This window comes from Syzygium oleosum, unplaced genomic scaffold, assembly GCF_021117445.2.
Source record: "Syzygium oleosum isolate NSW1041296 unplaced genomic scaffold, Sole_v2.1 Sole_v2.06, whole genome shotgun sequence".
NCBI classification, from domain to species: domain Eukaryota; kingdom Viridiplantae; phylum Streptophyta; class Magnoliopsida; order Myrtales; family Myrtaceae; genus Syzygium; species Syzygium oleosum.
This window is the reverse complement of record NW_026607490.1, coordinates 4,722,559-4,750,280: the sequence shown is the minus strand read 5'-3', so window position 1 is coordinate 4,750,280 and position 27,722 is coordinate 4,722,559. Positions and strand designations below refer to the sequence as shown.

The 27,722-nt window shown below is 43.3% G+C and overlaps 3 protein-coding genes across 4 annotated transcripts; all 3 read right to left on the bottom strand.

Annotated features, from left to right (window-relative positions):
- Positions 1 to 1,471: 1,471 nt before the first annotated feature.
- LOC115680254 (pre-mRNA-splicing factor ATP-dependent RNA helicase DEAH7-like) lies at positions 1,472 to 13,032 on the bottom strand. 2 transcript variants are annotated; one of them, XM_030604029.2, is made up of 17 exons: positions 12,773 to 13,032; positions 12,556 to 12,658; positions 11,655 to 11,873; positions 10,648 to 10,724; positions 8,704 to 8,941; positions 8,175 to 8,348; positions 7,943 to 8,091; positions 7,670 to 7,767; positions 7,354 to 7,462; positions 6,303 to 6,480; positions 5,963 to 6,192; positions 5,687 to 5,863; positions 4,356 to 4,427; positions 4,073 to 4,249; positions 3,783 to 3,844; positions 3,476 to 3,628; positions 1,472 to 3,394 (listed from the first exon to the last, which is right to left on the bottom strand). In XM_030604029.2, exons 1-17 carry the CDS (start codon positions 12,776 to 12,778, stop codon positions 1,795 to 1,797), a joined length of 3,822 nt encoding a protein of 1,273 aa, XP_030459889.2. In that variant the 5' UTR covers positions 12,779 to 13,032; the 3' UTR covers positions 1,472 to 1,794. The 2 variants fall into 2 exon arrangements, with proteins under 2 accessions (XP_030459889.2, XP_030459892.2); XM_030604032.2 differs by having other exon boundaries at positions 7,943 to 8,088.
- An 869-nt stretch (positions 13,033 to 13,901) lies between these two features.
- LOC115680107 (receptor protein kinase-like protein ZAR1) lies at positions 13,902 to 18,401 on the bottom strand. Its single transcript, XM_030603845.2, has 2 exons — positions 16,777 to 18,401; positions 13,902 to 14,903 (listed from the first exon to the last, which is right to left on the bottom strand). The coding sequence occupies exons 1-2, from the start codon at positions 18,359 to 18,361 to the stop codon at positions 14,269 to 14,271; spliced, it is 2,220 nt and encodes a 739-aa protein (XP_030459705.2). The 5' UTR covers positions 18,362 to 18,401; the 3' UTR covers positions 13,902 to 14,268.
- A 3,521-nt stretch (positions 18,402 to 21,922) lies between these two features.
- LOC115680257 (proteasome subunit beta type-5-B-like) lies at positions 21,923 to 25,545 on the bottom strand. Its single transcript, XM_030604048.2, has 8 exons — positions 25,401 to 25,545; positions 24,908 to 25,031; positions 24,684 to 24,813; positions 24,310 to 24,416; positions 23,531 to 23,665; positions 23,350 to 23,453; positions 22,407 to 22,507; positions 21,923 to 22,258 (listed from the first exon to the last, which is right to left on the bottom strand). The coding sequence occupies exons 1-8, from the start codon at positions 25,520 to 25,522 to the stop codon at positions 22,128 to 22,130; spliced, it is 954 nt and encodes a 317-aa protein (XP_030459908.1). The 5' UTR covers positions 25,523 to 25,545; the 3' UTR covers positions 21,923 to 22,127.
- Positions 25,546 to 27,722: the final 2,177 nt, after the last annotated feature.

The window sequence follows — 27,722 nt, the reverse complement described above, 5'->3', positions numbered from 1 at the left end:
CCTGAAACGGAGAAACGATCGCGGCTGGAACGACGCGACGAGAAAGAAGCAGAGAGGGAAATACGAAGAGAAGATGGTTGCCCCCAGATACAGCACCAGATGCTGCGGATTGGAGCAACGCGCGAACGCCGGCCAAGGTTGGCGGCGACGGCGGAGCGGGAGGCCGCGCGCAGAGGAGAGAACAGACGGCGAGAGAGAGAGAGAGTCGGTGATAGAAGCGTTGGCAGAATAGCACGAACTCCGACGAAAGAGTCGGGGATTTTCCGACATGGGCTTGATGGGCTTTTATAGAAATGGGCCTCACCATTCACTCCTTAAGTAGCTTTTTTTTCTTCTTTTTTTCAGATTTTCTTTTCTGTCTTTTGAGATTTTAATTTTTCACTACGGAATTATACTTGGATTTATGATGCGTTTGATTTTATTTTTAAAACGGGTCAAATAATTATTGAGAGGCAGAAGGAGTATTAGGAGAACGGGAAGACTCGTTGAATGCAATTTTTAGGTAACTACTTATGAGAAATGGTGAAATACGAAAAGATTGAGCGAGAGAAAGGAGGGTGCGTTTGGGAGAGTTTTGGGAGAATGTCTTTGCATTTAGACCAAGGACTTTGACAACGAGAACTTCACAAAATGCAAATATTATTTGGCGATATACGTTAGCTTCAACAATATGTTTAGCATCAGACTTCCGTTTTCGCAAACATAGGAAATTGCAAAGTGCTTTTATCATGCAGAAAATCGTGTCAGAGGCGTCTCGCAGCGGTGAAGTCGGAGGATGAACGGAAATGCAGGCGAAGAATCCTTCGGGTTGGTTAACCGCAGCGAAAGGGAGGTTGCAGAAGGAGATGGTGCCCCCGGAGTTCACTGAGTTAGTGTTGGTCGGCGGCAAAAGCGAGGTCCTTGAATTGGTGTCGGGCAAAAAGGAAGTTGAAGCTAAAGTGTATCCGCAAACAATATTTGCATTGTGTGAAGTTCTTATTGTCAAAGTCCTTTGTCTAAATGCAAAGGCATTTCTCCCAAAACTCTCCAAAAACATCCTTAATTCGTTCAATGTAATTTTTAAATTATTCCAAAAAATTCAATATAATTCTTAAAATTTCGATTTGTTTAATTTAGTCCCTCAACTTTCCATAACAAAATGAAATCAGTCTTTTGGTACTTTTCGCAAGTTTTCATAATTACACTATTGCCTACTTGATATAATATCTTTCCATTTCTTAAATCAATAAAAAATACACTAATTTTTTATAATTCTTTTGACCTTCTTGATCTTTATAAATATTACTATAGATTTAATGAACAGGGTTGACAGTATTGAAAAGTCGAGTGATGCCAATTTCCTCTATCAAGCATTTCGGAGAACATTTGAGGCATTCAGCCCTGCAATTGTCGTCCATCAATGCAATGAAATTACTTTGTATCGATGCATTTCAACCATTTTTCCATAAAAAAACATTCGATCAAAAGAACATAAGAATCAAATACGTACTACTACTTCCACAAGAAGGTAGCGAATTGGATTTACCTCGAGTACAAACTACCGTACGTCATTAAATTGCAGAAATATTTCCCATCATCTGTTGAGACGGCATTGCATCATGCATCACCAGTAACAGGCTGCATACGAAAGAGAGTCCAAATTCAAAAGCTATCCCACATCCGCTATTTTCCGCTCTTTTCCGACCTTCCCGGTCTAGGTCAGTAGATGTGTCGACCGTATTTACCAAATTATTGGCTTCTCCGCTAACAATTGAATGTTACATTAAATACTATTTGGTACAGCGCTATGTACAGTCATAGACCAAATTTCTTTGGTCTGAGGTAAGTGGAAGTGCCCTGCTTCAACCCCGGCAATGAGACTTGCTGTTGTTGCTTCGCCCTCTTCTCCCTCTCCTTCGCCTTATTTTCTACCTCCGCATCAGCCTGCGATCTCCTCAGGTTCTCCATTTCTTCCTCCATGGCCGTCTTCTCTTCCTTCTGCTTCTTCTTGTGCTCCAGCAGAGACGTATCCGAGTCCTTCACGGAGAAAAACATGGGACCCAGTTCGGCCAACCACTGCGGCTCCACGGCGGTGGCGCATTGCATGTACTCTTTCGCTGTCAGAATCAGCTCGTGGTAGACCACGTACTCGGGCGTGTGTCCCATGCCATAGAGAGCGCTGCTCGGGTGCAAATGGCAGGGCATCCCGGTCCGGCAATTCACGTATTCGCCAACGCCCTTCAGTCGTGCTGCATTGTGGAAGTATGCAGAACAGATGGCTTTCCTCACGACATCTGTGTCGGGATAACTCGAAGTTAGTGGGATTTTCAATGTCTTGAGAATATCCAGCAGTTGAGACCTCACTTCTCGAGCCTTCCGCAAGCCCTTGACATGCAAAAAGTGATCATTACACCAATCCCCTCTGTACTGTTTACTTTTCCACTGCTGATAGACATTGTACAGCGTTAAATGGTCAGATTCCGGAACGAAAAACTTCTCCCTCGCAGCATCGCTCTCCTCCGCTCTATCTTTTGGCCGGAAAAATACAGACGGCACCGAGAGCATCGAGACAATTGTCAAAACCTCATCTAGGCAACCTAACTGATCGCCCATCAAGAGCATCTTTGCAAGAGGAGGATCCAATGGGAATTCCACCATTTTCCAACCAAGCTCCGTTAAGCCTCCAACATTGTTAAGTGCACCTAAGACCCACAATTGGTACATTGAATTGAGAATGTTATCCTGCGGAGGTGGATCCATGAAATCAAAATCTAGCAGGTTCTCGACTTTAAGGGACTTGAGCAATAAGACCACGTTCCCAAGGTTGGTCCTCTGGATTTCCGGCACGGGACTTGGGAGCATTTCATTCAAATATGCACTCTCCGTGTAAAGTCGATAACATGTACCCGGTCCTGTTCTGCCTGCACGACCAGCACGCTGGTCTGCAGCGGCGCGGCTTACTGGAAACACTTGGAGTGCATCCATACCCATTTTGGGATTGTAGACTTTCATCTTACCGTAGCCTGTGTCTATGACGAAATATATTCCATCTACCGTCAAAGAAGTCTCTGCAATGTTGGTGGCCACGATGCACTTGCGAGCCCCGTCCTCAGCCTTTTGGAATATCTTTGCTTGCAAATCTGCCGGCAGTTGAGAGTATATGGGAAGAATCAAGAGGTTACCAACACCTTGCTTCGCGGAGGATACAAGCTGTTCCATGCGCTCCGCTAGAGCATAGCACGCTGCTTCAATTTCATCTTGGCCAGTCATGAAGATGAGGATGTCGCCTGGTGGACTGGTAATATGGATAGCCATAGCCTGCTTCACTGCAGCTTCGACATAATCTTCACATGGGGTTTTACTCCACAAGATGTTGACTGGAAATGTCCTTCCAGGTATGTGAAAAATTGGTACGCTGTAACCAATAGAAGTTAAATTTAGTCCTGCATCAACAGACATTCGGATTGGATAAGCTTCTGACAAATGTGATTATTACCTGCCAAAGAAGTTCGAAAATTTTTGTGCATTCAGAGTAGCAGATGTTACAATGAGCTTAAAATCACGACGGCGAGCTACCACCTTTTTTAATATCCCAAAGAGAACATCAGTGCTCAGTGATCTCTCATGTGCTTCATCCATCACGACGACCCTGAAAAAGGTAAAGACAGCAAAAGGTCAGTTTCTGCTTGAGGAACCTTTATCTCTTGTCTGCATAAATTATTCTCAATGCATGTACAAATCCATTCCAACTCAGTTTACATAAGAGAGAAATAATAGATCAGAGCACAGAAGACTTTTCATACCGGTACTTATCAAGGTCAGAATCTTTCAGTGTTTCACGCAGGAGTACTCCGTCCGTCATGTACTGCAATATGCAAGTGACAAACAAAGAAACAATGATATATGACGGAGTGTAAAATCAAAACGAAAAAGCGGGGATTCAAATTTATCGGGTTGCCAACAAATTTTAGAGATGTCCTAGACTCACAGCAACAGCATGAAAAAGAATTCAAAAACAACACAGAATCATCAGAATTAACCAAAACATAAAGTATCCTAAAGAATTTGCTCTAAACAATCAAAAACAGTCTACCTTAATTACTGTTTTTGGCCCAGTCACATCCTCAAAACGAATGGCATACCCCACTTTTTCGCCCAACTCAGTTTCCATCTCTTCACTCACTCTCTTTGCCACACTCATCGCCGCAACACGCCTTGGTTGGGTACACCCAATGATGCCGTTGACAGTGTAGCCATCTTCATGCAGATACTGTCACAGTATATAACAAGAAAGAGGTCATAATAGATTCGAATTGCCCATAGAAACCTAACAACAGATTTTCAGAACAATTAATGACATTGATCATGAAGAGAACCTGTGTTAGTTGAGTTGTTTTCCCTGAACCAGTCTCTCCCACAACGACCACCACCTGATTCTCACGGATGACCTATTGTATCAAAATTAAGACACAGTAAAAGCAAGGTTACAACAAACACCCAAAAGAGTCATGACATTCGTAACAAACAATAGACTAAGAAGAAGGCCTCTAGACAGATGTAGGAAATCTCACGATGCATACAGAAAGCAGTAGAAAATGTGATTATTCCCACATCGCCTTTGTTGGGCAAAATTTGTTCCCACACTTATTAAGGACCAAACATGGTGGGCTTTGTCTAGCAAGAATGCAACAATTGCGATTTGCAAGCAATATTTTTTGGCCATACAACATGCACAATTAGCTGATGAATTTCTTCACAGAAAGAAAACAGTTAGTGATACCATTTTCTTTAATGAGCAAAGTGAACAGATTATCAAGACACAATAGGTCAATTTTCTTAACCATAGCCCATCTTCCACAATCACCGCCTCACCCCTCTAAAAAACCAACATGCTAGGACAACCAAGAAAGAGAAAAGGAAACGTAACCACTATTAATTCCTTAAACAATATTTCAGCTATATTTATTTCCATCTCTATTTTCAACAACTGACTACGGATATGTATTGTTAACGGCATTGCATTGTCTGTCAATCGACAATGTCAAAATATATCCTCATTAATCTCATAAATATATTCCATCACCAAAAGAAATAAAATCAACTAATCCCTACAAATTTAGCATTGATTGTTGCGCAAAGAAAAAGGAGTCTTGCTTTTATTAAGTGAAAATTAAGTAAATCAATCCAGAATTCTCTTATCTTTGCAAGAAACTGGTCAATCAAAGAAAGCAGAGATTCAGATGGTTTTGACAGCTTACTTGAAAAGTGAAGTTTTCTCATCTCATGTTCTTCATATTCTCATAATATACTTATCTAGTTTTGGGTTGCCCTATTATTGTATTAAACAGAATCATCTGTTAGATTCTATTGTAGATGAAATCAATAACAAAAATGGAGCATTGTCCTAAGAAACTGGCCCATAATAGAGCACCCAAACTATAAGAGAGCTCAACAAAGCCATAATTGCAAAATTTGTACTTCCCCAGCCTCAATTTGTTCAACTAAGCAAAGAAACTACAGCTCCACTCAGAGTAAGTTTAGGTCCTGACTTCAATATTAACCCCATGCCTCATTACCCGATACTAGCCCTAAAAGAATACCTAGTTTAGAAACATATAAAACTTAGACTCTCACAGCACGAGATATTATCCGAAACTAACCACAACTACATTGAACTTATTATATATTCAAAGATTAAAGGTCCAACCTGCAATAACTCATCGCGCACTGAATAAATGGGGAGATACTGCCGTTGCTGTGCCATAGTTTTTGACTTTGCAAAATCACTCACTGCTTCACCCTTTTTCATGTGCTGTGCAAACTTTGCCTCTTCTTTAAAATCTACCTCGCCTTGTTCCCCCACTACAGCAGTATCCGCATCAATCTAGATTTCAAGAAAAATAAGCTTTCAGGAATGGGCATTACTACAGCAACTTTTATAAAGAAAGAGAACATCGTCATTCAAAGGCACAAAACACATTACCTCCGCTTCCGATTTCTCAACACCGAGAATATCTCCAAGTTTTGAGCCAGCGAGCTCCCAAAAGCGTTGGCGAGATTTATTCATACTCTGTTTTTCATGGATCTCCCTGACCAAAGCCGAACCTTTTCGTGAGATTATAGCCATATCTGAAGTTGGATCTTTGAGCGGCATTATAGGCTCAGCTTGTTTAGTAAAAACTACTCTTCCATCCAAGAAAGGAGGTTTTGTATCTGTGACAAAAAACAACAAAACCTTAGCCTAAGCCAGAGCAACCAATTATGGATATGCGGCAATTCACATAACCTGTGCCGCTGGGAGTTTAAGCCACACTAAAGCTTACCATGTACAAGAAGAATAACCTTGCATTCTTCCTCCTCATCAAATTCAGTCTGCACCTCTGTACCTCTAACAGCTCCCGATCTCAGGAGTTGTCGGTCTTCCCACTGAGCATTATCAGCAGTAAGCTGCGACAATTTTCTGCTCTGAGCAAGGGTCATCTTAGTACCATCCCTTCGAACCTGCAATTGAAGAAATTGGATATCCCTAACAATGAGTATTAAGTAACACCAGGCTTGGATTCCATCCATTTTTAAAACTTGTAACCATATGAAGACTCAGATTATGCATGAACTTAAGTCGGGATACCGAAGTCAATTTACTATCATTATTGTCAGAAGGAGCTTATTACCCAATCAAGCAACACCATTTGAAGAAACTGAAGATTATTAATACAATGGCTCAATTAATGTCAAAGGAACCAGTCAGCATGCTTTTCTCACATGATGCACGCTGATGACAGGCATACAAGCTAATTGCAGGCATGATTTTCGACAAATGTAGACACAAGCTTAAATCAAAGAGATTTTGGACACTATGAATCCAACAAAGCATATATTATTCTCATGCAAACTCATGTCACAATAGATTAATTGTGCCACTATGACCCTAAAAAAGCATACAAGATAAAAAGCTTGTCCACCACCGGACAGTGCTTGCTTGGTTCCTTAACTCATTTGACAGATGAAGAAAAGGATCGTATCACAGTGTACACACTTCGTAGGCATTAGGAAGATATTAAATGAAAAGTGTCGCTTTATTGACATCAAACTGGCCAAGCAAACAACATTGAAACAGAAGACTATACACTGGTCCGCCACAAGCCAATTTCGAAACGTAACATATTGACGAGAGCCACTTTGCCATATTAGACTCATTAGACTTTGGCACGTGATCAAATAAACAGCAGCAGAGTATTAAGGAGCCCCAGCCATTGTTAATCAGACAGAGAATTTTGTGATCTATGTTAAACAAACATCCGAAGTTTAAAAAAACTGAACCAGAACCCAAAAGAACAGAAAATGAAAAAAAAAAAAAAAGATCAAGACACTAACCAGTCTTTTTGCAAGATCCGCCTCTTTCTTTTGAAAAGAGGCCTCATCTCCAAGGAAGACTGACGACCTATCCCCATCAAACATAGTGCTACCTTCTTCTCTGTCGTACCTGGATGACAGAAATTGCCAAATTAAAGCTTCTGTCTATATTTTATAATGCAACCAGTTCAGACTGCACGGAAATAAGTAGAATAGGAAAAATAAACTTCTGACGCCAAAGAAGTAAAGTCCACTCGGTTAGAGATGCGCAAAATGATAGTTACTTAAATTTAACACTAGGCAATGAGTGGAGAGCTGTGTCCGTATAACTAATTACCATGCACGGTCTGCATCGTACTCCATCTCCAAACGCATACTCTCAGAAATCTCATACTTATGTTCATCTGCCAAGTCCACATTGTCTGCTTCCCTATCCTGGAAAAGGGAAAAGTAATGGAACAAATAAGAATCAACTAAGCAAATGGATAGCAAGAATAGCACTTTCTAGTTTTTATTAGATGCCTTACAAAAGCACTTAATAAACAACGGTTTCAAAAGTAAAAAGTTTAACTTTAAGATCTATTCCTCTAAGAAAAACGAGAAAAAGCACCTCATTCGGTTCTGAATTTCCAGCAGAAAATGTAAGTTGATGGGACCTTCCACCGTATCTAGAACTCGAAGATTTAACTGAGGCTCCAGAAGCACGTATTGGAACAGGTGAGGGAGAGACGTGGTCCCAAGGAGAAGCTGCAGAACCTTCTATTTGGGGAGAAAATTAGAAGCACATTTATGATAGGAATAATAAACCTAACAGAACCTTTCAAATATTTGAAACAACATACCACTAGAACGGGGTGTAAGACCACCCGACCAAGGTGAAACTAATCTGGCATCAGGTGAGGCCCCGACAAACATCGGCGATGGTGAAGGCTGATGTCGCCCTCTAGAGTTAGAGTTACCATCCCGGTGCGGCGTGTCTTGCCATTCCCATCTTCCATCATCCCATTCAGTTCTACCTGCAATTTCCAGATTTCATGACAATTCCACAATTATGTTAGGATTATAGCTAGGGATACAGTAAATCTTAGACAACTTCAATAGACACTCAGAGAGATTCAAACATCAAATAATTATCAAATGAAAAATTGTTGACTTCTAAATTTATGTTTTGGAAAATAACCACATTAAGTATAAATGGTAAGATCTCCAGATACTTGACCCTTGACAGAAAAAACAGCTGGCCCAAAAAGAGCTTCTACATGTATATTTGACTGGAAAAACTGCCAATTTCCTCATCTCTGTATCCAGTAGAAGAAAAAAAAAGCAGAGATTGCAGAAACAAAAACATCCACATAGGAGAACAAAACATACCAGGTGTCCTCCTGCCATCATATCTACTTCTTTTCTTTCCATAATCTCCCCCGTGACTATGGGGATATCGATCCCGTACTTCTCTTCCATGATATCTGTCTTCACTATCCATGCTATATGTCTGTCTTGACCGCCTCCTTTCAGTTCCATCGTCTTTAGAATCCCGCTGCTCACGGCGATGGTGCCCTTCATCAAACGGCGGACTCCCCCTACTACTCTGAGAGGTGAGAGTTGAAACCTTACACCAAAATGAAGCAAGCGGAATTTTAGTGAATGTTCAGATTTGCAGATATCAACTCAGAATCACAAAATGTCAGAACCAACAGAAAACAAGCAACATTCAAACAATGCAGTTGGTCCCCTTATCTCTCCAGCCCCTCAAGTTTGTTTTCTAAATAGATAAACTAAGAGGTTGTGGTGAATCGATGCGGAGAGTGTGGCACTCAAATAGTTGATGTTGTCAAAAGAGAGATCTCAAGTTTTAAAAGTAGTATCGTTCAACTTTAAAAATTACTAGGATATTTAGATATTATTCAAATGTCTTGTGTCTACGTTGTCAATGGTATCATGTGTTTCGCAATGAATAAAAGTTCAAACACTAAATGTTAGTAAAATGAAAAACGAAGAAAAAATGAAATATCTAAATTTAAATAATGTCCAGATCATATGTCATTACGGACTAAGAAATGATGAAAATAAAGTTTCAGCTTTCTTTCTTAATAAGAAACAACTTTACCAAATAAGTAAATTTCAAACTCACGCAATGCCCTATTAGTACATAAATGTGTTTGGCCAGATTCTTTGTTTAGATGTCCATGATAACCACACATGCCAATTCTCTTGATTATCCACATTAGTGTTTTTATGTTTTGTCTGACTAATTTTCCAAAACACTTGAATATTACATGTCTAAAGTATTTTATATAACTTAGCTACAACGAAACATTGCATTCAAGAAATTAAGATCTTAATATTTTCATAAAATTTTATAAATTAGTATATTCTGCCGTAGTTTTAAGTTTTCACTTATCATAAATTGAAAGGCCCTCAAACTAGTAATATGAAAGAGCTGAATTCTGAACTATAAAGTACAGAGAACAGAAATCATAGCTACATCTTCCACACTATGCTTCCTCCCAACTTCCACGTTTCCTAGAAACTGCCCCTACTTAAAATTCCAATTGCAATTGCCGAAAGATTGTCTTTATGTTAACAATAACTTAGAGTTGTATCCTCCTGTTAATGCACTTCCCTGATAAGAGGACCTTACAAAAGAACAAGCACGAAGCATTTCCTAACTCTCAAGAAGAACAAAATGCCAGGTCAACTTTATAATATCATTAATGAGATGAGAAGGAAAAAATGAAGCTAAATTTTCTTTTGTAAAATTAAACTAGATAAAAAGATAGAGATACAAGGAGGATGAAAAGAGCAGTTAAGAATTGCATATATGATAAAGTTAAGCAATTTAAACTAAAAGCCAACTGTTTTTGCCAGAAACATCAAGCCAAATACAAACTATAAATAGAGGACATGACAAGTAAAGTCCTAAGAAGCTTAAACCTTGCTCATAAATTCCTTAACTAAATAAGTTGTCTCAAACAATATTTCATGTATTAGAAGCATTGATAAAACATCTAATAAAGAAAAGAATGTCACTTGTTATTTAAAAGATTCCATTGAGGAAAAACATACATAATTTCAATTTCAATGATCAAAGAGGCTTATGCAACGAGGCACACCGAGAAAACTAGATCAAAAACACATGATTATGTAACCCTCAATTTGCTAATATCTTCAAGAAGATATGAGAACGGTGTTTTGACTAGCAAAGGCAGCAAATCTAATGAATAGGCATATGCACCAATCGTCCAATTTGCAAGAAGCTACTTGCAGCAGCCAATCAGTATATAGCAAAGAAATATTAGAAAGGAGAACACTCACTTCTGAACGTATTGAATCACTTGGGCGACGATTTCTGGGTGTAGAGGTCTCACTTTTTGCCCCAGAGATAGTACCTTCTGCTCGAAGAAAAGAAGAAGAAGATGATCACACAAAACTTCTTTGAACTGGCGAAATAACCTTTTAACGACTTTTACGCCAACGGCACAGGAGCTATTTGATAGTTTACATCCCAAAAGATAGCCTACAAAAATCAAAGCTATTTCCAGTACCAACATTTCTAAGAATTATTGAACAAATCCACAACCAATGGCGTAAGGCTAACGAGACTATGGGCACATCAAATCCATTGATTCCAACCTGTTTAACCACTATAGACTAGCTTCGATGATTGTTTGAGATCAACTTACTTCTACAAGTGATTACCCGTAATTAATTTCACCCACCATATACACCTCAAAGATAGCTATTTCGGCTATCTGCTGCTTTTCCTTTTCCAAGATAAAATAAAAGGGACCAAAGCATGCAGCACCAAAAATATACCAGCTTATAAATATCTTCATTCCTACATTAGTTATTATTTTGCAAATAGGGCATCTATATCCCACTTCCAACCAGACACTGCGAAGAGGTTCAAAGATTGGAAGTCCTCTTCTCCACGGCACTGGGAATACCCCTACACAGCAAGGGCTCTTTTTTGCCTGATTGTTGACCCAAAACAGCAAACAGAACGTAATCGATGCTCAACCAAATTGTAAAAAACTTATTTTCAAACTTCCAACAGATAGCCTAACATTAACGCATGTTACTCCATCTGGCAAAGTCAATTCCTGTTCTGAGATTGAAAGCATATATTTTATATTATTTAGAGATCTGGTTGACTAACTGAAGCTCTCGTCCACGTCAAATCAATGGCCTCCCAACATATGAGAAACAATAGAAGGGCAAGCTTATCATTGAAACAGACTGATTAATAATTTTCTAACCTAGTTGCAACTACTAATTCAACTAAAATAAATGCATATAAAAACCATTTAGGATGTGCAAACCTGGATCAGAATTTTTGCTTGCAGTTGTCTCACGATACCTCCGATTAGTATTGCGAGCACCATTAACCATGTCACTTTCTTCTTCATCTAATCTTGAGAATTCAGATTTCTCTTCCTCATCAATAGATGAAACAACAGAAGTAACTCTTTCTTTAGGAACCTTAAATCCATCATCAACCTTAGATCCTCCCCGCTTTGCAATTGCAAGAACATCCAACCCTATCCATACATGAAGTTGTATGGTGACTTCACAAGTACTATAGACATTTAAAGCTGGTGAACATTGATAGACAGGACAGGGCAAAAAATGCCATAGCCACGCGAAATGAAGGAGACAAACCACCAAAACATAATTTTAATTATCAAAATAAACACAAGTAAAAATGACATTGCTGAACAAACTCTTCAATCTAGGTAGCTTCCTCTAGAGAATCACATCAAGAATCACATAGACACACCTAAGGAAACATCGAATTAGCCCTTCATAATCAGTAGCAGCTTAGCTTCACATGTAATGGGGATGACCAAGCAGAGTACATTTTGTTTTTGCAAGACAAGCTCTGGCTTTGCAAGCAACAAAATCCTTTGTCCTTTCCTTCCTAAAAACACATACTTTAACCACAGTTCTTACTCAGTTACATTGAGTCTCCCAAACAAATGTTTAATAACTACCTCTTAGGACATGTCCAGAATACTTGACTGAATTTCAAAATCATTCACCAATAGCAGTCATGAGTAATACTGTCTCAGCAGTATAGATTGCCCCATACAACACACACATAAAAAGTTTAGTTCAGTTATGATAGACCGGGTAATAATTAGTATTCACAGTAAGATATCAGCTCATGATAGTGAGCAATAGTTACTAATTCTTAAAAAATTTCCAAAAAACTTATCTTACCTAACAACGATTTCCTTTCAGAAGGCCTAAAGACTACTCTCTCCTTCCCAGGAACATATAATCCGGCAGCACCGCTCTTCTCCGGTTCCAATGTAACCTTATCCTACACGAACGCATCCAAACATCACAAACTGAGGACTTCTCGAATCGTAGGATCAACACAATTCACGGAGATAATGAAATCAACTGTGCTTTTAAGCGGTTAAGCATCACGTACCTCCATCTCAACTTGAAAATATATGACCGACGCACCAGATGCCTAGGGCACTCGATCGCGAAAACTGAATCGCTCCCTGCTCAGAAACCTGAACCAGAACTGACGCAGCTGGAACGACGCGACGAGAGAGAGGCGGAGAGGGAAATACGAAGGGAAGACAGATGCTCGCAGATGCAACAACACCAGGTGCTGCAGATTTTGGGAGCGACGCGCGGATACCGGCGGCGGGCGGCGGGCGCACCAGACGGCGATCAGGCGACCGCGATTCTGGGGTAATGCGTCAGTAGAGATCGAGCGAGAGAGAGAGAGAGAGAGAGAAAGGGTCGATAACGGAAGAGTTGAGAGAATAAAACGGAAGTGCGATGGAAGAGAGACGGGGGGATTTTCCGACCGGGGCTTGATGGGCTTTTTGTAGAACTGGGCCTATCACCGTTCCCTTTTCTTATGAGGGTCTAATTCATTGTTCGCTATGGAATTATACTTGAATTAACGGATGTAGTTGTGTTATTAATTCTTCCTTTTACAAATAACTGGGTTTAACAATATTATTGAGAGGCAGAATGAGTATTAGGTAAATGGGAATTTTTGTCCAATGCAATTTCTAGGCAATTGCTGAGAGTGAGAGGCGCAATGCAGAGAGATCATGCGAGAGAGAGAGAGAAAGAGGCTGCGTCTTCCAAAGCAACGGGAGCTGGTACGAAAGAGTCGATTTCGTTTTCGCATAGCGTGCTTCTATGTGTACCGGCCCACGGATAGGCCCGCTCGGGAAGAACTCGCGACCGTATGATATCTTCGATGCTCGGCCCATTACCGATACCCACAAGCAAAATGCTGTCATGGTCGCAAACCGCCATTTAGCTTGTCGCAAAGAAGTTGGCATTGGTCGCTTTCGAACATTTTCGAAGAAAACTTCTTGTAGATGCACCCAAACACCAGGAAAGTATAAAAGCTTGTGTTTTTCAACTGCACTGTATTATGATGCTTGAAAATGATTTCACGAACAAACGGTGTCCCCAAAAGCGAAACCCAATCCACCCAATTGAAGAACTTTCCTTGATTGTACTATTGTAGTAGTTCACAGGCCTGAAGATGATCATTCTAACTGACCACCAGCTCATGATGCAGTGACTATAATAAGTGAAGCAATATTTTTTATTGCAGGCTCAACCAAAACTGTAACAGGGTTACAATCTAAATAATAATAAAAAATAAAGCTATTTCTCTTCTAACCCACAAAAAAATAATAATAATAATGTATAATCTCATGCATTATACTCCAAATTTCTGTGCTAAGGAAAAAATTGCCGGACTTGAGATAAATCATGGCCTTAACCTCTTCGGAGAATAACTGGAAGAACATGAACGGCTGTAGATATGATCCTCCATATCGTAGGACCGGTGCTGTTGCTTAATCCACCATCGAAGCAATTCGTGGCTAATCAAAGAACTCTCGACCCATCTTTACATGGCAAGTAAGCTTGAAGCCAGGCGCATTCTTATGTACCGATCCTCTCGAGATTTTCCGAGACAGTCTTCATCCGGGGCCGGACCTCGGGGTCGCCCTCCGTGCAAGCCAGGGCCACGTGAAATGCGGCTAGCACCTCCTTCTTGGCGTGCACCTCTTGAAGCAACATCGGATCGACCATGTCCGATAACGGGACCTCCTCCTCGAACCCCTTCCTGACCCATCTCACGATGTCTGGCACTTCGATGGAAGTCGACGTGGTAGGAGACAGCTCCGGGGACTTCCCTGTGAGCAGCTCGAGCAAGACCACCCCGAAGGAGTAGATGTCCCACTTCTGTGTCGGCCTGCTGCCGGGGACGCGGGCCTCCGGGGCGCGGTAGTTGTTGGTCTTCTCTGGCTGGACTGACTTGAGGTAAGGCAGGGCCCCGCCGATGAAGCCCCCGGATGACGGGTTGTTACCGGTGATGGAGATGAGCCTGTTGAGGCCGAAATCGGAGATGTGGGGTTGGAATTCGGAGTCGAGGAGGATGTTGGATGGCTTGACGTCCCCGTGCACGAATTTCCTAGGGCTGCATTCGTGGAGGTAGGCCAATCCTCGGGCTGTCCCTTTGGCGATTCGCAGCCTGGTTGACCATGAAAGGCTCGACGAAGGCTGGCCGCTTTTGCCTGAGAAATCATCAATTATATCAGCCTCAGTGGAGTTCCTAATTCAGCTAGTATACTGGATAGCAACAAGATTTTGGCAGTGCATGAATTTCATTATTAGACTGAAGAATAGGGGAAGTTTGTTAATTTAAGAGAAAACAAGTGAGAACAAGAATGCAGGCAGAGAATGCCAATTTGGCTAAGTACATTTCTCTGGATATAGAATCAGATAGCGTTATTCACTGTTCATTTGTAAGAACTCCATCAAAATTCTTTAGCCACTCAGTCCAAACCGTGATGAGCTCACGCAACATTACGCGATGACCAACTTCAAAGCTATGGACGGAAGTAAAAAACGAAAAAGGAAACGAAAAAAAGAAAAGCGAGAGTCCTCTATAATTGCCTAACGCACTTCGAAAGGAAGAAAGTGTTTCTTCCATCCGAAGATCAAATTCCCCTTTTGTTGTTGTGCTGTTCATTTCTTTGGTGCCAAACTGCCGTTCTTTAATGCTAACGAGAAGATATCAAAAGGGTGCATTCAACCAACCCCTTTGATAACTTAACCTTAAATTCAAAGCAAAAGGGTCTACCATGATGTCCTTCTAGGGACAGAAAATGCTTCCACTTTCGAAGAACTAAGATCCACAACCAAGCGAACCAACTATCGAATGAGAAATGATTGGTGAACGTCAATGATGAAAAAATAACACCGTATAGAACATATCAAATCTTTTTTTGCCTGCAGAATATACTACGTAGCTCACCTATTTTCTTTATTATTTTCGCAATGATATACTTGGGGTTAGAGTAATTATGTAAATCCGTACATTAACTTTGGAGTTGTACCATCATGACCTACCACGCGGGCCATGATTGAACTCTAGAAATGCGAAAGGCTTTGGCATCATTGCACACCATCATGCGTCCTGCAGCTTGTCCTTGGTAGGCGAGTCCCTACCATCACCTTGGATCTTAGCTACCCCAACACCCTCCTCCCTCCCAGTACAAACTATAGTGACCCCCTTGGTCTATTACACTAGCACACTCCAAAAGTCAAAAGACCCAGAAAACTCGAGCATTCATTCGATTCGATCGATCAGATTCCTCTCCCTCTTGTCCGGTTGTTTTACCAGATGCCAACGCATTACGACCGCGATTAGAATTCACGTCGGCCAGTCAACGACCATGTGTATGACTGACATTTCTCGAACAGGATGAAGGGAATTTTATTTTAAAATGGCTGTGATAAGAAGTATCGAAATGCGCGACATCCACTCGCCGAAACAGAGCGGAGCATCCGCATGTCCGTTTGAGCCCCAACAGAGTTAGACAAAGATCTCACTCGCGATGTCTAACGTGGTATAACTATGGGTGTGTCCACTTTCTGGCAACTTGTCGAAAAGAAAAACCAAAATTTTTTGCTGAGATGGGCGTGTCCTTCTGGTGCAACCAGGGAAGTTCACGGACCGAACAGTACATTTGCGGTGTCTAGGCCGGACACACGACATTTCGCGGACTTATATCATGTCCGCCATCATCGATAATTGTCATCGATAATTGCGATCGATCCGAATCAGCTTATTGGAAATCCGGTCAATTGGACCATTTTGCTCATGGCTGGCTAAATTACAGTCGAACCAAACCCACTAGGAGCGGAACCACTGGTCCCAACTCTGCGTACCCTCACTCTCGCTCTGTCAATTCGACTCGACTCAATCCGACCCAACGAATTTACTTAATTAAGGAAACGCACCGAATGGGTTACGATGTAGTTTGGCACGATTTTTATTTTAAAGTTCCGATTTGTTTTTTCAGTTTTTATTGTGAAGTCGTTTTTTTAGGTATTTCGTTTCAGCTAAAGAACTAGAATCGGGAGAGGCAAAGATTGACTTACTTCGTAGAGCGGAGGCGAGGTTGCCATTGGAGATGAAGTCGCTGATGAGGAGCTTCTCGTCGGGGGCCCAGTAGTAGGCCCTCAGCCTCACCACGTTGGGGTGCTTCACCCTCCCGATCGCCTGCACCTCCGCCACGAACTCCTTGTACCTCTGCTCCCCGCCCTCGCCGAGCCGCCGCACCGCCACCGGCACCCCGTTCCCCAGCACCACCTTGTACACGATCCCTAGCCCGCTCTTCCCCAGCACGTACGCCGACGCCCTCAGCAGCTCGTCCAGCTCGAACGTGAACCCCCGGTCTATCGCCACCAGGTCCCCTTCTCCCCCTTTGCCGTTGCCGTCGCCGCCGCCGCCGCCGCCGGTGCTCCGCTCCGACTTCTCCGCGTCCTCCATCTCGGAGTCCTCGTGGCGGGCCGAGCCCCCGAGGCAGGGGAAGACGCAATTGCGGGCGTCGGCCCGGCAGCATCCGCCTCCACCGCTGCCCCCGCCGCCCAATTTGGTTTTCCCCGTGCAGCTGCAGGAGTTGGTGTCCTTCTTTTTCCAGTAGATGTAGACGACGACGAGGCCGAGGAGCGCGACCCCGGCGGCGTCGGCGACCGAGATTAGTGTGATCAGCCCCGGGCTGAGGCCCTTCCTGGAGCCCGAGTCCGTCGCTTGCGAATTATTATTCGTGCCCGACGATGGCGAAGCCGATTGGGCCGGGCTGTTGCAGGGCTTCTGGAGCGGGAACCCGCAGAGCTGGGGGTTCGCGAGGAATGCCGTCGGCCCCTGGCTCGCGAACGAGCCCGTCTGGGGGATCTCGCCGCTCAGGTTGTTGCTCTTCAAGTCGAAGCTCACCGTCACTGGCAAGTTCCCGAGGGCCTTCGGGATGTCGCCGGAGAGGTGGTTGTGCGAGAGGTTGAGCGTGCCGGAGAGGGACTTGAGCTCGCCGATTTCGGCCGGGATCGGCCCGGCGAACTCGTTGGAGGACAGGTCGAGCTGCACCAGGTTCTCCAGCGCCGGCCAGATCGCCGCCGGGATTTCGCCGGAGAACCGGTTGTCGGCGAGGATCAGCCGCTGCAGCTGCTTGCAGCTCCGGAGCCCATCGGGCAGGGCCCCGGAGAGGGAGTTGTTGGAGAGGTCGAGGTTCTGGAGCCTGGGGAGGTCGCAGATGGACGGCGGGAGGGGGCCGGACAGGTTGTTGCCGTAGAGGAAGATGCTGTGCAGGGAGGTGGCGTTGAAGAGCGGGTCGGGGATGGGGCCGGAGAGGTCGTTGTTGTGGAGGTTGAGGCGGCGGAGGTAGAGGAGGGTGCCGAGCTCGGAGGGGATGTAGCCGCGGAGGTTCTTGCCGGAGAGGGCGAGGCCGACGACACGGGGGTTGTCGGAGGGGTCGGCGGAGGCGTTGGCGCAGGAGACGCCGGTCCAGCGGCAGGGAGTGGGGTCGTCCTCGTTCCAGTCGGCGAAGGCGGAGGAGGAGGAGGAGCCTTGGTCGACGGCGGACTTGAGGGAGAGGAGGGAGAGGCCGTCGGGGTTGAGGGAGAGGGCGAGGTCGGAGGCGAGGAGGAGGAGGAGGGTGATCAGGCTCCACCACGACAGGACGCGGCTCATCGTGGGGGGGCGTGGATTGCCGTTATAGAGAGAGAGGGGGAGAGGGAGGCCGTTATTGAGAGAGAGAGAGAGAGAGGGTTGTTACGGTGGTTGAATTCAGGGTGCTGTGGGATTAGCGCTGGGCGGGAGTGGGAGAGAATGGAGGAGATGGTTTTATTGGAGTTGCAGAGGAGGAGGAGTGGAGGGAGGTGGGGAGAAGTAGGAGGAGGGAGGAGGGAGGAGGAGTTGGTTGGGACTTGGGGCGGGGAGTGTTTATGAGAAAGAGAGGGACTTGAGAAGGACGAGAGATTCATTAAAGTGGGACCCACGAGTCCACGCAGAGAGAGAGAGAGAGAGAGAGAGTGGAGTTTGGCTAACTGGATAGATAGATAGGGGGTGAGTAGAAGAAAAGCAACCCATCTCATCTCAAAGTGTGCCTTTGGTTCCTCTTTTTAGCTCCATCTTATTTATATATATATATATAAGACGCAAATCAAAAATCCGAATGTGTGTATTTGTATACAAATAACTTCGTATACGGTGTTGCGAGACGCGATACGCTTTCGTTTTTTCTTTTCTTTTTTTATCTCTTAGTATCGGGGGGAAAGAGATTGTTCGAGGCGAGTGTGAAGAAAATAGTTGACATTAGGACTGGGGCTTGAGCATAAAACTCGGATCATTAGGTGAAAGAAGATTACCTGTAAGATAAGGCACGTTATAACCGCGTATTTAATGCAATGTGAGATTAAACTCGACAAAGCTCGTAAGGGGTTTTACGGAATGGTTAAGCAACTTAAGTTCGATGAGTATCCTTGAGAGCTGTACCAGCCAGACGGTAAGTGAAGTCTTAGCCAATGCATTGGTAATTGAGCAATCCGTACGTATCCTTGGGCAGATCGATAAAAAAGGTTCGAGATACATGCACCGATCACCTCGCGCAAAATCGTGGAAGCATGCTTTGGAAATCCATAGAAAACACTCGACCAAGAGCGTTAGCTTTGAAGAGCAAGCTCTTCGCTCTGGTCTCAGTTGATCTGGCTCTCCGAACGCCTTGAACAAATCACGTGGAAACTAGCTCGGGTCGGAAATCGCTCTTCGACGACAAAATACTTACCATTAGTAATCCTTCACGTGACAAGATACTAAATCGACCCTTGCCATATGATGTTGATGTCAAATTGTGTTGTCTCGTGGTATCATTTTCTTTGTCTTCTTCCTGAAAATCTTGGATGACGATTTTGTCCTCTTCGCTTTGCCCCCCACATGGTAAGAACAGTGCAGGGCCTTTCGTTTTTTTAACTTGTTCTGCTACGACTAGACTACGGTACAGAAACTTCGTTGCACTTGAATTTCTCTCTTTTTGTTAATTTATCGGATTCTAAACAGCAGACTTTGTTAGGTCCTTTGGTGCCAAATACACAATTATTTTCGTAAGTTACGCTTTTGCGCGATTTAATTTGCGCCATTCGACTACCAATGTGGATTGCTATAGTTGCGACTGGCATTTGGCCATGTTGCGGTTATTTATGAAAATGCAGTTATGTATATGTTCAGTCTGCCGTCCCTGGGCTGAAATAAATGTCTGCTACAAGAAGCTTCCGGATTGATGCGAGGGATGACGACGAAGGAGGAAATCAATTCATTCCTTGAATTCACAGTTCCTTCCTCGGGAACAGTGAACGTGGCAATTTCCGGACAACACAACGAAATTTCCACTGTCGTGTTTGCGTCCGAAACTTAGTCCGTCGTGCTCTGTGACAGCACCTGCGTAATGGGTAAGAAAGAAGCAGCAGCAAATTCTCATGAATCTCATCCTCGTCAGTTACCATTTCTGAGCGGCATGCACGCCAACGTTTCGAAACTTCGGGAGTACGTGCGGACCTAATTTGTTAGTTAGAAGACAGCCCGCTCATATCCGGGGACGGACTGAGGGGCCGGTGGTTACCGCCCGCCTCCCTCACTGTCGAGCATACCGTATATTCTTTGGTCGATATTCCTGATGACCGATGGACCCGTATGTAGTTATTTCATGCTGATTACCCAAAATACAGATGCAAAATTGGACTTTGATTGGGTCGACTTTGGTGGAGCACTCTTGATGCCATCAATGGGATGGTGGAGTTTCCTTTTGGAATGGAAAACCGCAACATCAGGTATCGCTAGACCAATGAGTGAACATGAGTGTACCAATAGGCGGGGAATTCCCCATTTAGGTATCAATCCTTTTTGGCTCGTAGTAGGCTTAATTACTCCACAAGCTGGCGACATCATTCTCTCTACCCTCGACAGCACTCATGTTTCATGATTTTTCATCCCACTCTTCTCTTTTTTTCTTCTTCCCCTTCTTTCTGCATCTTGAATGCCCTCCCAACACGAGCTTTTTCCACAAAAAGGGACGACCCTTCTCCTCATCTTTCCACGACTGGCAGTTCATCAAACAGTGGGTCGCCATTATCGTAATTTGCCCAGCGAAAATGTCCGTAATGATTGCATCTCACTCCCAATCATGAAAACATGCTTAGAAGCTAACAAATCTACGCACAAACCAGAGAGAGAGAGAGAGAGAGAGAGAGAGAAAAGCGGGGCATGTTCTGTCCAGCTAGAGCCAATATCATATTTGTGTCTCTCCTCTTGTCCTGTTCTGGAGCAGTTGAGACTCGAGACTTGAGATGTGTACTGAACTGACTTGACTGCTATCAGTTTCATATTTCTCACTGTCTTTCCAATGAGATAATAGAAGTAGCAGCAAGTGCATGGAACTAGAAGAATAGCACGTGCCCCCCCCCCCCCCTAAATTTCATTTGTTGGGACTCTATGTAATTGCATGTCAGAAGCTGATGCTAGTTAGATCTGGTCCCCCTCTAGGAACCCACTTCCTTTTGTTTTCCCATATTCATGTCTGATAACGAATTTGTTTTCTGGCGGAATCCGAAAAGATACTAAAATTTACCCTGTTTTCCAATTCTTTTCCTACAAAAGAGTTCATCTTAGGAAAATGTCATTTTTTCCATGATGTCTGTCCAGCGTTCTTGGTCCCTAAAAGTGGACTGGAAGTGAATTCTCACAAGAACGTGGGAATTTTCACAAGGATTCGAAAGCAAGAAACAATCGTTTGCTTTGCTCTGAAGAGACGTACCTAACGCAGTACAAATCAAATGCCTGGCTCTTTCCAACTGGGGTAAAAAGAAATAGATAGAGAACTGACCCCTAATTGTGCAGATGTCATCCCACATACCACCGATGGTAAGATGGGGTTCAAGACGTCACTCTCGACATTTGTCGTAAAGAAAAAGAAGGTAGACAATAATAACCCAAAAGGCACCGCGGGGTCCGAAAGCCTTCAAAGCAACTCAAAGTCACTCCTTGTTGACCCAGATCTGAAAGCTGCCCAGAGACAGAGAGAGATTACTGATGAAAAATGTTCCTGACCAATTTGCCACGTCCAGTTTCAGGTTTCCAGGTATCTCAACATCAAAGAGCCACCACAGGCACGGCATCAAGTCCTATTTCAAGTATTCTGCAAGGACTGACGTTTTTAATGGCCGAAAGCAGTGCCCCATTATGATAAGTTGCCATGTAAAGTTGACTAGGATAAACGAGGCAATGACTATTCAGTAGATTCTCTTCTAATTTTAGTTCATTTCAAGTTCATCAAGGGCTGTTCTGATCATCAATCCCCAGCTAAAAAAGATCAAGATACATAAGCACGTGAAGATAGCCGTCTCCCCTGGCAGATGGGAACACAAAAGAACCCACTCAAAAGCATTCAGTTGAAGAAGAGATCCTTTCATGGCGCCACTGTGACTTCAGCCATTTCCTGTTCCACCGTGCTAGGCACGACAGGGTAGTAGCTGTAGTGAAGTTCCCCGACATCATCACCAGATAGCTTCTTCCATCCAGTTGGCCCCACATGATAGACTGAATGGAAGAAAAAAAAAGGCTCATGTTATTCATTCCTATCGAACCAAATAAGCACAGCATGTGAGCATGGACAAATATTGAAGAAAATTCCCACATGGGGGTGCGCTCTGTGCATGAGTGCATGTGAGAGAGAGAGAGAGAGTACCGCTTGCAACTCCACCACTGGCTCCATCACGAAAAGTTGCATGGTAAATGGCTCTTCTAGCCAATTCTGCAGCTTCTTCAACTGACATGTCATAATGATAGCTAGCAAATGCAAGGGCAGGAAAATCATCAGATTGACCATGGTAGAAAAAAGGATACCAGTATAATACTATGGGAAAATTTTTAAAATAGAAAATAAATAAAAACTTGAAGAAACTTCAGACTTCGACTGGGTTGGTGATATTACAAATAAAAGCTAATGCCACTATGGGGCAGCTACTCAATCATCGGTATACATGCTAACAAGAAGCTTAAGTGCATGTAGGTTGAACCATCCCGAGCCAAGAGTGTCCATATTGCATATTTGCATTGTCAGGAATGACCTCTGCTGGTGTGGACCTCCGAATAGATCTCAGTTTAAAGGGTAGACTATTTGCACGTATTGGTATTACATCAATATCCTCAAAAATGACCAATTGCAAGTTATATACTCACGATCCAAACTTTGACCACCATCAATAGTCAAAGGACTTCTCCACTCCCCATACAACAAAAACCGACTTAGTTTCTTACTGTACGTAGTAAATACAGATGCAAGGTAAAAGCAAGCTGTACGACTAGCGCAAAAAGAAGACGGAGAGTTCTTATTCTTGCTCTTTCATTTGGAGCGGGTAGACAGAGCTTCAACACAGTATTCAACCCCGCCACACTTCCCACTAGCTTTTGGCTCTTTCTCTATAATTTAAACTAAGCAATTATTGTTCTCACCGCCGATAATTAGGTGAATATGCTGCCTCTTCTGCATATATAAGGAATACAGTAACCAGAAGGATTTCTAAGTAACAAATGCATCCAGCAGAAGTTTGTGCATCCATTTTTTGAAATGCAAATTAGTCCAATGTAATTGACAACCTACAGCATAAAACTACTAAGAAGCAACATACCCGCTATCCAAAACCCCATATGCATATGGTGACCCAGATCCAACTGAGAACCGAGTCCCTTTCAATCTTCCTCCCTCACTGTCCACATAATATAGACCTGGGCCCTGCGATGAGTAGAAGCAATATATTGAAAGATACGAACAAAAAGCCTATGTATTTTTGTGAATTGACATGCCAATACCGTCTCATCCCAGCCAGCGATCATCGTCCCAACCGATAGACCCATTCCACGATATGAATAGAGAATGTTTGCAAGGAGCTTTGAAGCCCCTGTGACTGAGATCCTCCGTTTGTTTGCCAATTCATGGAGCCGACACTATTCAGATAAAGCACATTTTCAACAATGCATCACAATGTTAAAAGCATGTAAAGTTCAGCATCAAGAAGGTCAGACACTGTGGAGATGGATTATAGTACACATATTTCTTTACAAACTATAGTAACCCTCTTCCACAACAGTTGTTCATAATAACTGCGACGGGACATAGAGAAACCGCAAACTTATGCATACAATTCATTGACTAATTCCACCTGCAGAAAGAAATATTGTTTAACACAAGTTGTGGCGTCTAGGACATATATTACAAGCAAACCTACAACTTCTAATTCCCCATTTCTCAAAACACAACACGCAACCTTCCAAAAGAAAGAAGTATCTCAGTATGCGCGACGATTAGCAATCCAGAATTTCTAAGAAAGAAAGTAAGCTACTTTTTCCCTTTTATTCATGGTTTTCTTAGTCAAGTCTATCAGTAAAAAAGATTTATATTGTTCTATTTTGTTTAATCATAAGCTTGCTATACATCCTGAGAATCTTAAAGCAGCAACTCAATAGGGGAATGTCAAAGTATTTCCTAGCTCACTATCTGTAATTCAAGTGTCACTAAGTTCCTTTCATAAGGTATTGCTATCATTTCAAAAAAAGACGAATAATTTCCTGTCAAGAAGAAAAGTGATTACCTTAATACCTAGATTTCGGTGCCAAAATTGGCAGTCAGCAGCTCCTCCAGCCATTGTTCCTAGCATGTATGGATTTATTTCAATTATCTTCTTCACTGACTGAGATGCTGCAAATAACAGAAATGAAAAGCTGATTTTAATAATGTTAATCACAGCAAACTTCATCGGGGCATGCACTACTGAACATTGATCAAGACGACCATATACAGTTCATTACCTGACCCAAAGGCAGGTAATATGTGCAACAGAATATAAAGGAATGCGAGCTTGTGAATCTATTTGTACGTAATATGGGCATCTCTCTCTCTCTCTCCACGTGAACTAGCATAACACACATCCTAAAGAAATAACTAAATCAACAAAAATGAACTTACAGATATAGCCTCCCATGCTAGCTCGGGAATCAGCAGCAACCATAACACCCTCTTTAAAAATAAAAGCAAGGGTGGTCGTTCCCTTAGCTGGCTTCACCATCTGCAAAGCTTCTTTTTGAAAGCCGTCGAACTGAAAACACAAACACGAACGTAAAAACTCGTTGTCCGACTGATCAATTCGGTGCGTACAGCCAAGCAAAAAGGAACAGCTTCTCGAAACTCACATCACAAACACCAGGAATTTCAAAAGACGGGGCAGCCGAAAACCCCTCAACCAGCTCTCTGTTCGCCCCGAAAAAGGGCATGGCGGACTCAAGGCCGCTGGTATCGAGCTTCATGGCTAAAAACCTGCAAGAAAGATCCTGGCAACTCAATAACCACAGACAAGACCAACCGCATGTAAACTAAGCTATTCAACAATGGCACCAAAAACACAGGTTCCTCAGAGAGCTCCCACAAACTCCAAACAGATCGAAAGCCGCCCCTTGCCAACAAAATCCATCTGATTCGAGCTATACCCGGCGCGCTTGATCGTCAGATTACTGAAGCAACGAGAACTATACCGCAGGCAAAGACCAATTTCTCATTCGAATGATCGAATCTCGAGCATACTGCGAAACACTCGGAATCTGAACTACTGGGCACGACGAGGCGAAGACACGAACTGCGAAACCATAACAGCGCAAACAGCGCCGTGCAAACAGATCAGGATAGTACCTTGTTGGAGACGACGATGAGGCGAAAGATGAAATGGAGACGAGAGACCGTGCGAAGCGATCGAGCGCGATGCGAGGAGCAGGAACGATGAGAGAGAATGCTCTGGGAATGGTTTTATGCATTCCTTCTTCTTTCTTGTGCTGCAGGAAAAGGTTGGTTACTGGGCTTTGGAGCCAAAATGGGCCAAGATGCCCGGCCCATTTAGGCCAGGTCGATCCACATACTCGATAGCCCAATAGGAAGAAAGAGAGCGGGACCCCTCCACGTTTGGATTTAGAACTAGACCTGATCAAACGGGCGGGATTTTGGACGTGGAGCATGTCGAGACGCCTCTACTTGCGCTTTGGGCCTAGCAGACCCGGAATGGGATCGAGCTCCTGATCGGGTCTAATGAGAACCGACGAGATTTGCACCGGTGAAGATGCGCGATCCGAATCCGAGCGGGGCTTCGAGAACCACCATAAGTCGAAAAGGAGTCAGGTAAGTAGGTGAATGCCGAGTTAGAAACTTTTACATCTCAAAAAACACGCACAAGGTCCGGTATCTGTCGTTAAATTCATCGAAGCAGCGAAATCTAGGGGCGATCCCTTTGGACCTCTGTTGAAATCGACGTGCAAAGTTATAACCCGGTGCCAGTAGAGCGGGCTTAGTGTTTTGAAGAACGCGCACGTTTTGTGATGATGCAGACACAAAACAGAATTTCAATTTTTTTTTTATGTCATCCCCTGATATTTCCTTTCTTGGGCAAATTTGTTTTGCTTGACTCGTGAAATTAGTGTAGTAGCTTATTTACGAGACCACAATTTACTCGAGGGCTCTTTCCACCGAAGAAAAGGGAAATTTTTATCATCGCTCGGATGCCTTACCTTTATCTTTTTTGGCGAAAAGGGTGAGGAGGGGGTGACATGCACCGGCGACCCTGACATTACAATTGGGATCCCACGCTCATTATGAAAAATTCGGTTCGGGTCGTCACTGCTCTGCACTACCAGCGACCCGAGTAATCCAAGGTTCGCGAGCCCATCACATTACCCGACCAAAAAACTATCATCTAAGAAGTCTGTCCACACGACGTAACGAGCCGTTCAGAGGGTTCACTTGACGCGAATCGAACTCACGATCTCGCGGAACACGGGTTGCCCATTTATCCCTAGACCAATCGCTTTCGTAGTGCACGGACGGCTTTACCTAAGTTATCCTTAGGGCGCAGCTTCTCTTTCACAGGCTTTCTTTGCGTCAGCTGGATTTAGCCCACGCACAGTTGTCTCATGTCTGTCACTAGAGAAAGATGAGTTGGTCCTTGATGGGCCAGCTGCGCGTAGATCGTGGTCCCAGGAAATGGAAGGAGGGGAGAAGAAGCCCGATAGAAGTTGAAGCTGTCCATTCTTCTCGGAGTTGCAAATCATGGCAAAGTAACAATAAATGCCATGAATATTTCTTAAATAATAGAGTCCTTTCCATATGCTTTCCGTACATTGGAGATACATATAGATTTGTCCACGATGGAAAACAGCTCATCGTTAGGCTCCGTTTGTTCCGCAGAAAACGAATGATTTTGAGAACGTTTTCCTAAAATTGATTGCTTGGGATGTGATTTGTACTCCCTATTGACAGGAAAGCACGAGAGTCCCGGGGGCCATCTTGGCGGGGATCATAGTGGCAACGCCCCCGTGAAGCGGGATTTCTCCTCCCTAACATCTGGTATGTTGAGAGCGCATAGCAGAAGTTTGATACCTGCATCTAGCAGAAGGTCCGCCAAAATGAAGCCCTCCGAACTCGTCAATATGTCTAATTAGACCAACCTTCACGTAAAATCTTAAAGATAATTAGTTATGGGCCAACTAAGATATATTAACTGCTATACACCATATCAATTCTCTGATGTTATATTTCTATAACACAACTCACACGTATTACCATATGTTACACTGGCATTCAACTACACATCGGAAAGTACAAGAACACCCTCAATTAAAATACCAAGAATACTCGATGTCTCTTTCGAATTTTTCCCTCTTTAATTTTTGGGTTAATATTACGAAAAACCCCAAACGAGTACATCCGTGATAAATTTACCCAAAACTAATTTTTTGACCACCAAAAATCCTAAAATGGTACACCTGTGACAAATTTACCCTCCGTTAAATTTTACTGTTGAATTGCTTTGTTAAATGGCACGCGGCAATTGACGAATATACCAATTTCGGGTTTTATCCTCCGTTTGTCACAAGTGTACCAGTTTGTGATTTTTTGAGGTATTAATCCAATTCAACGGAAATTATCGGAGAGTAAATTTATCGCAAATATGCCAATTCTGGGTTT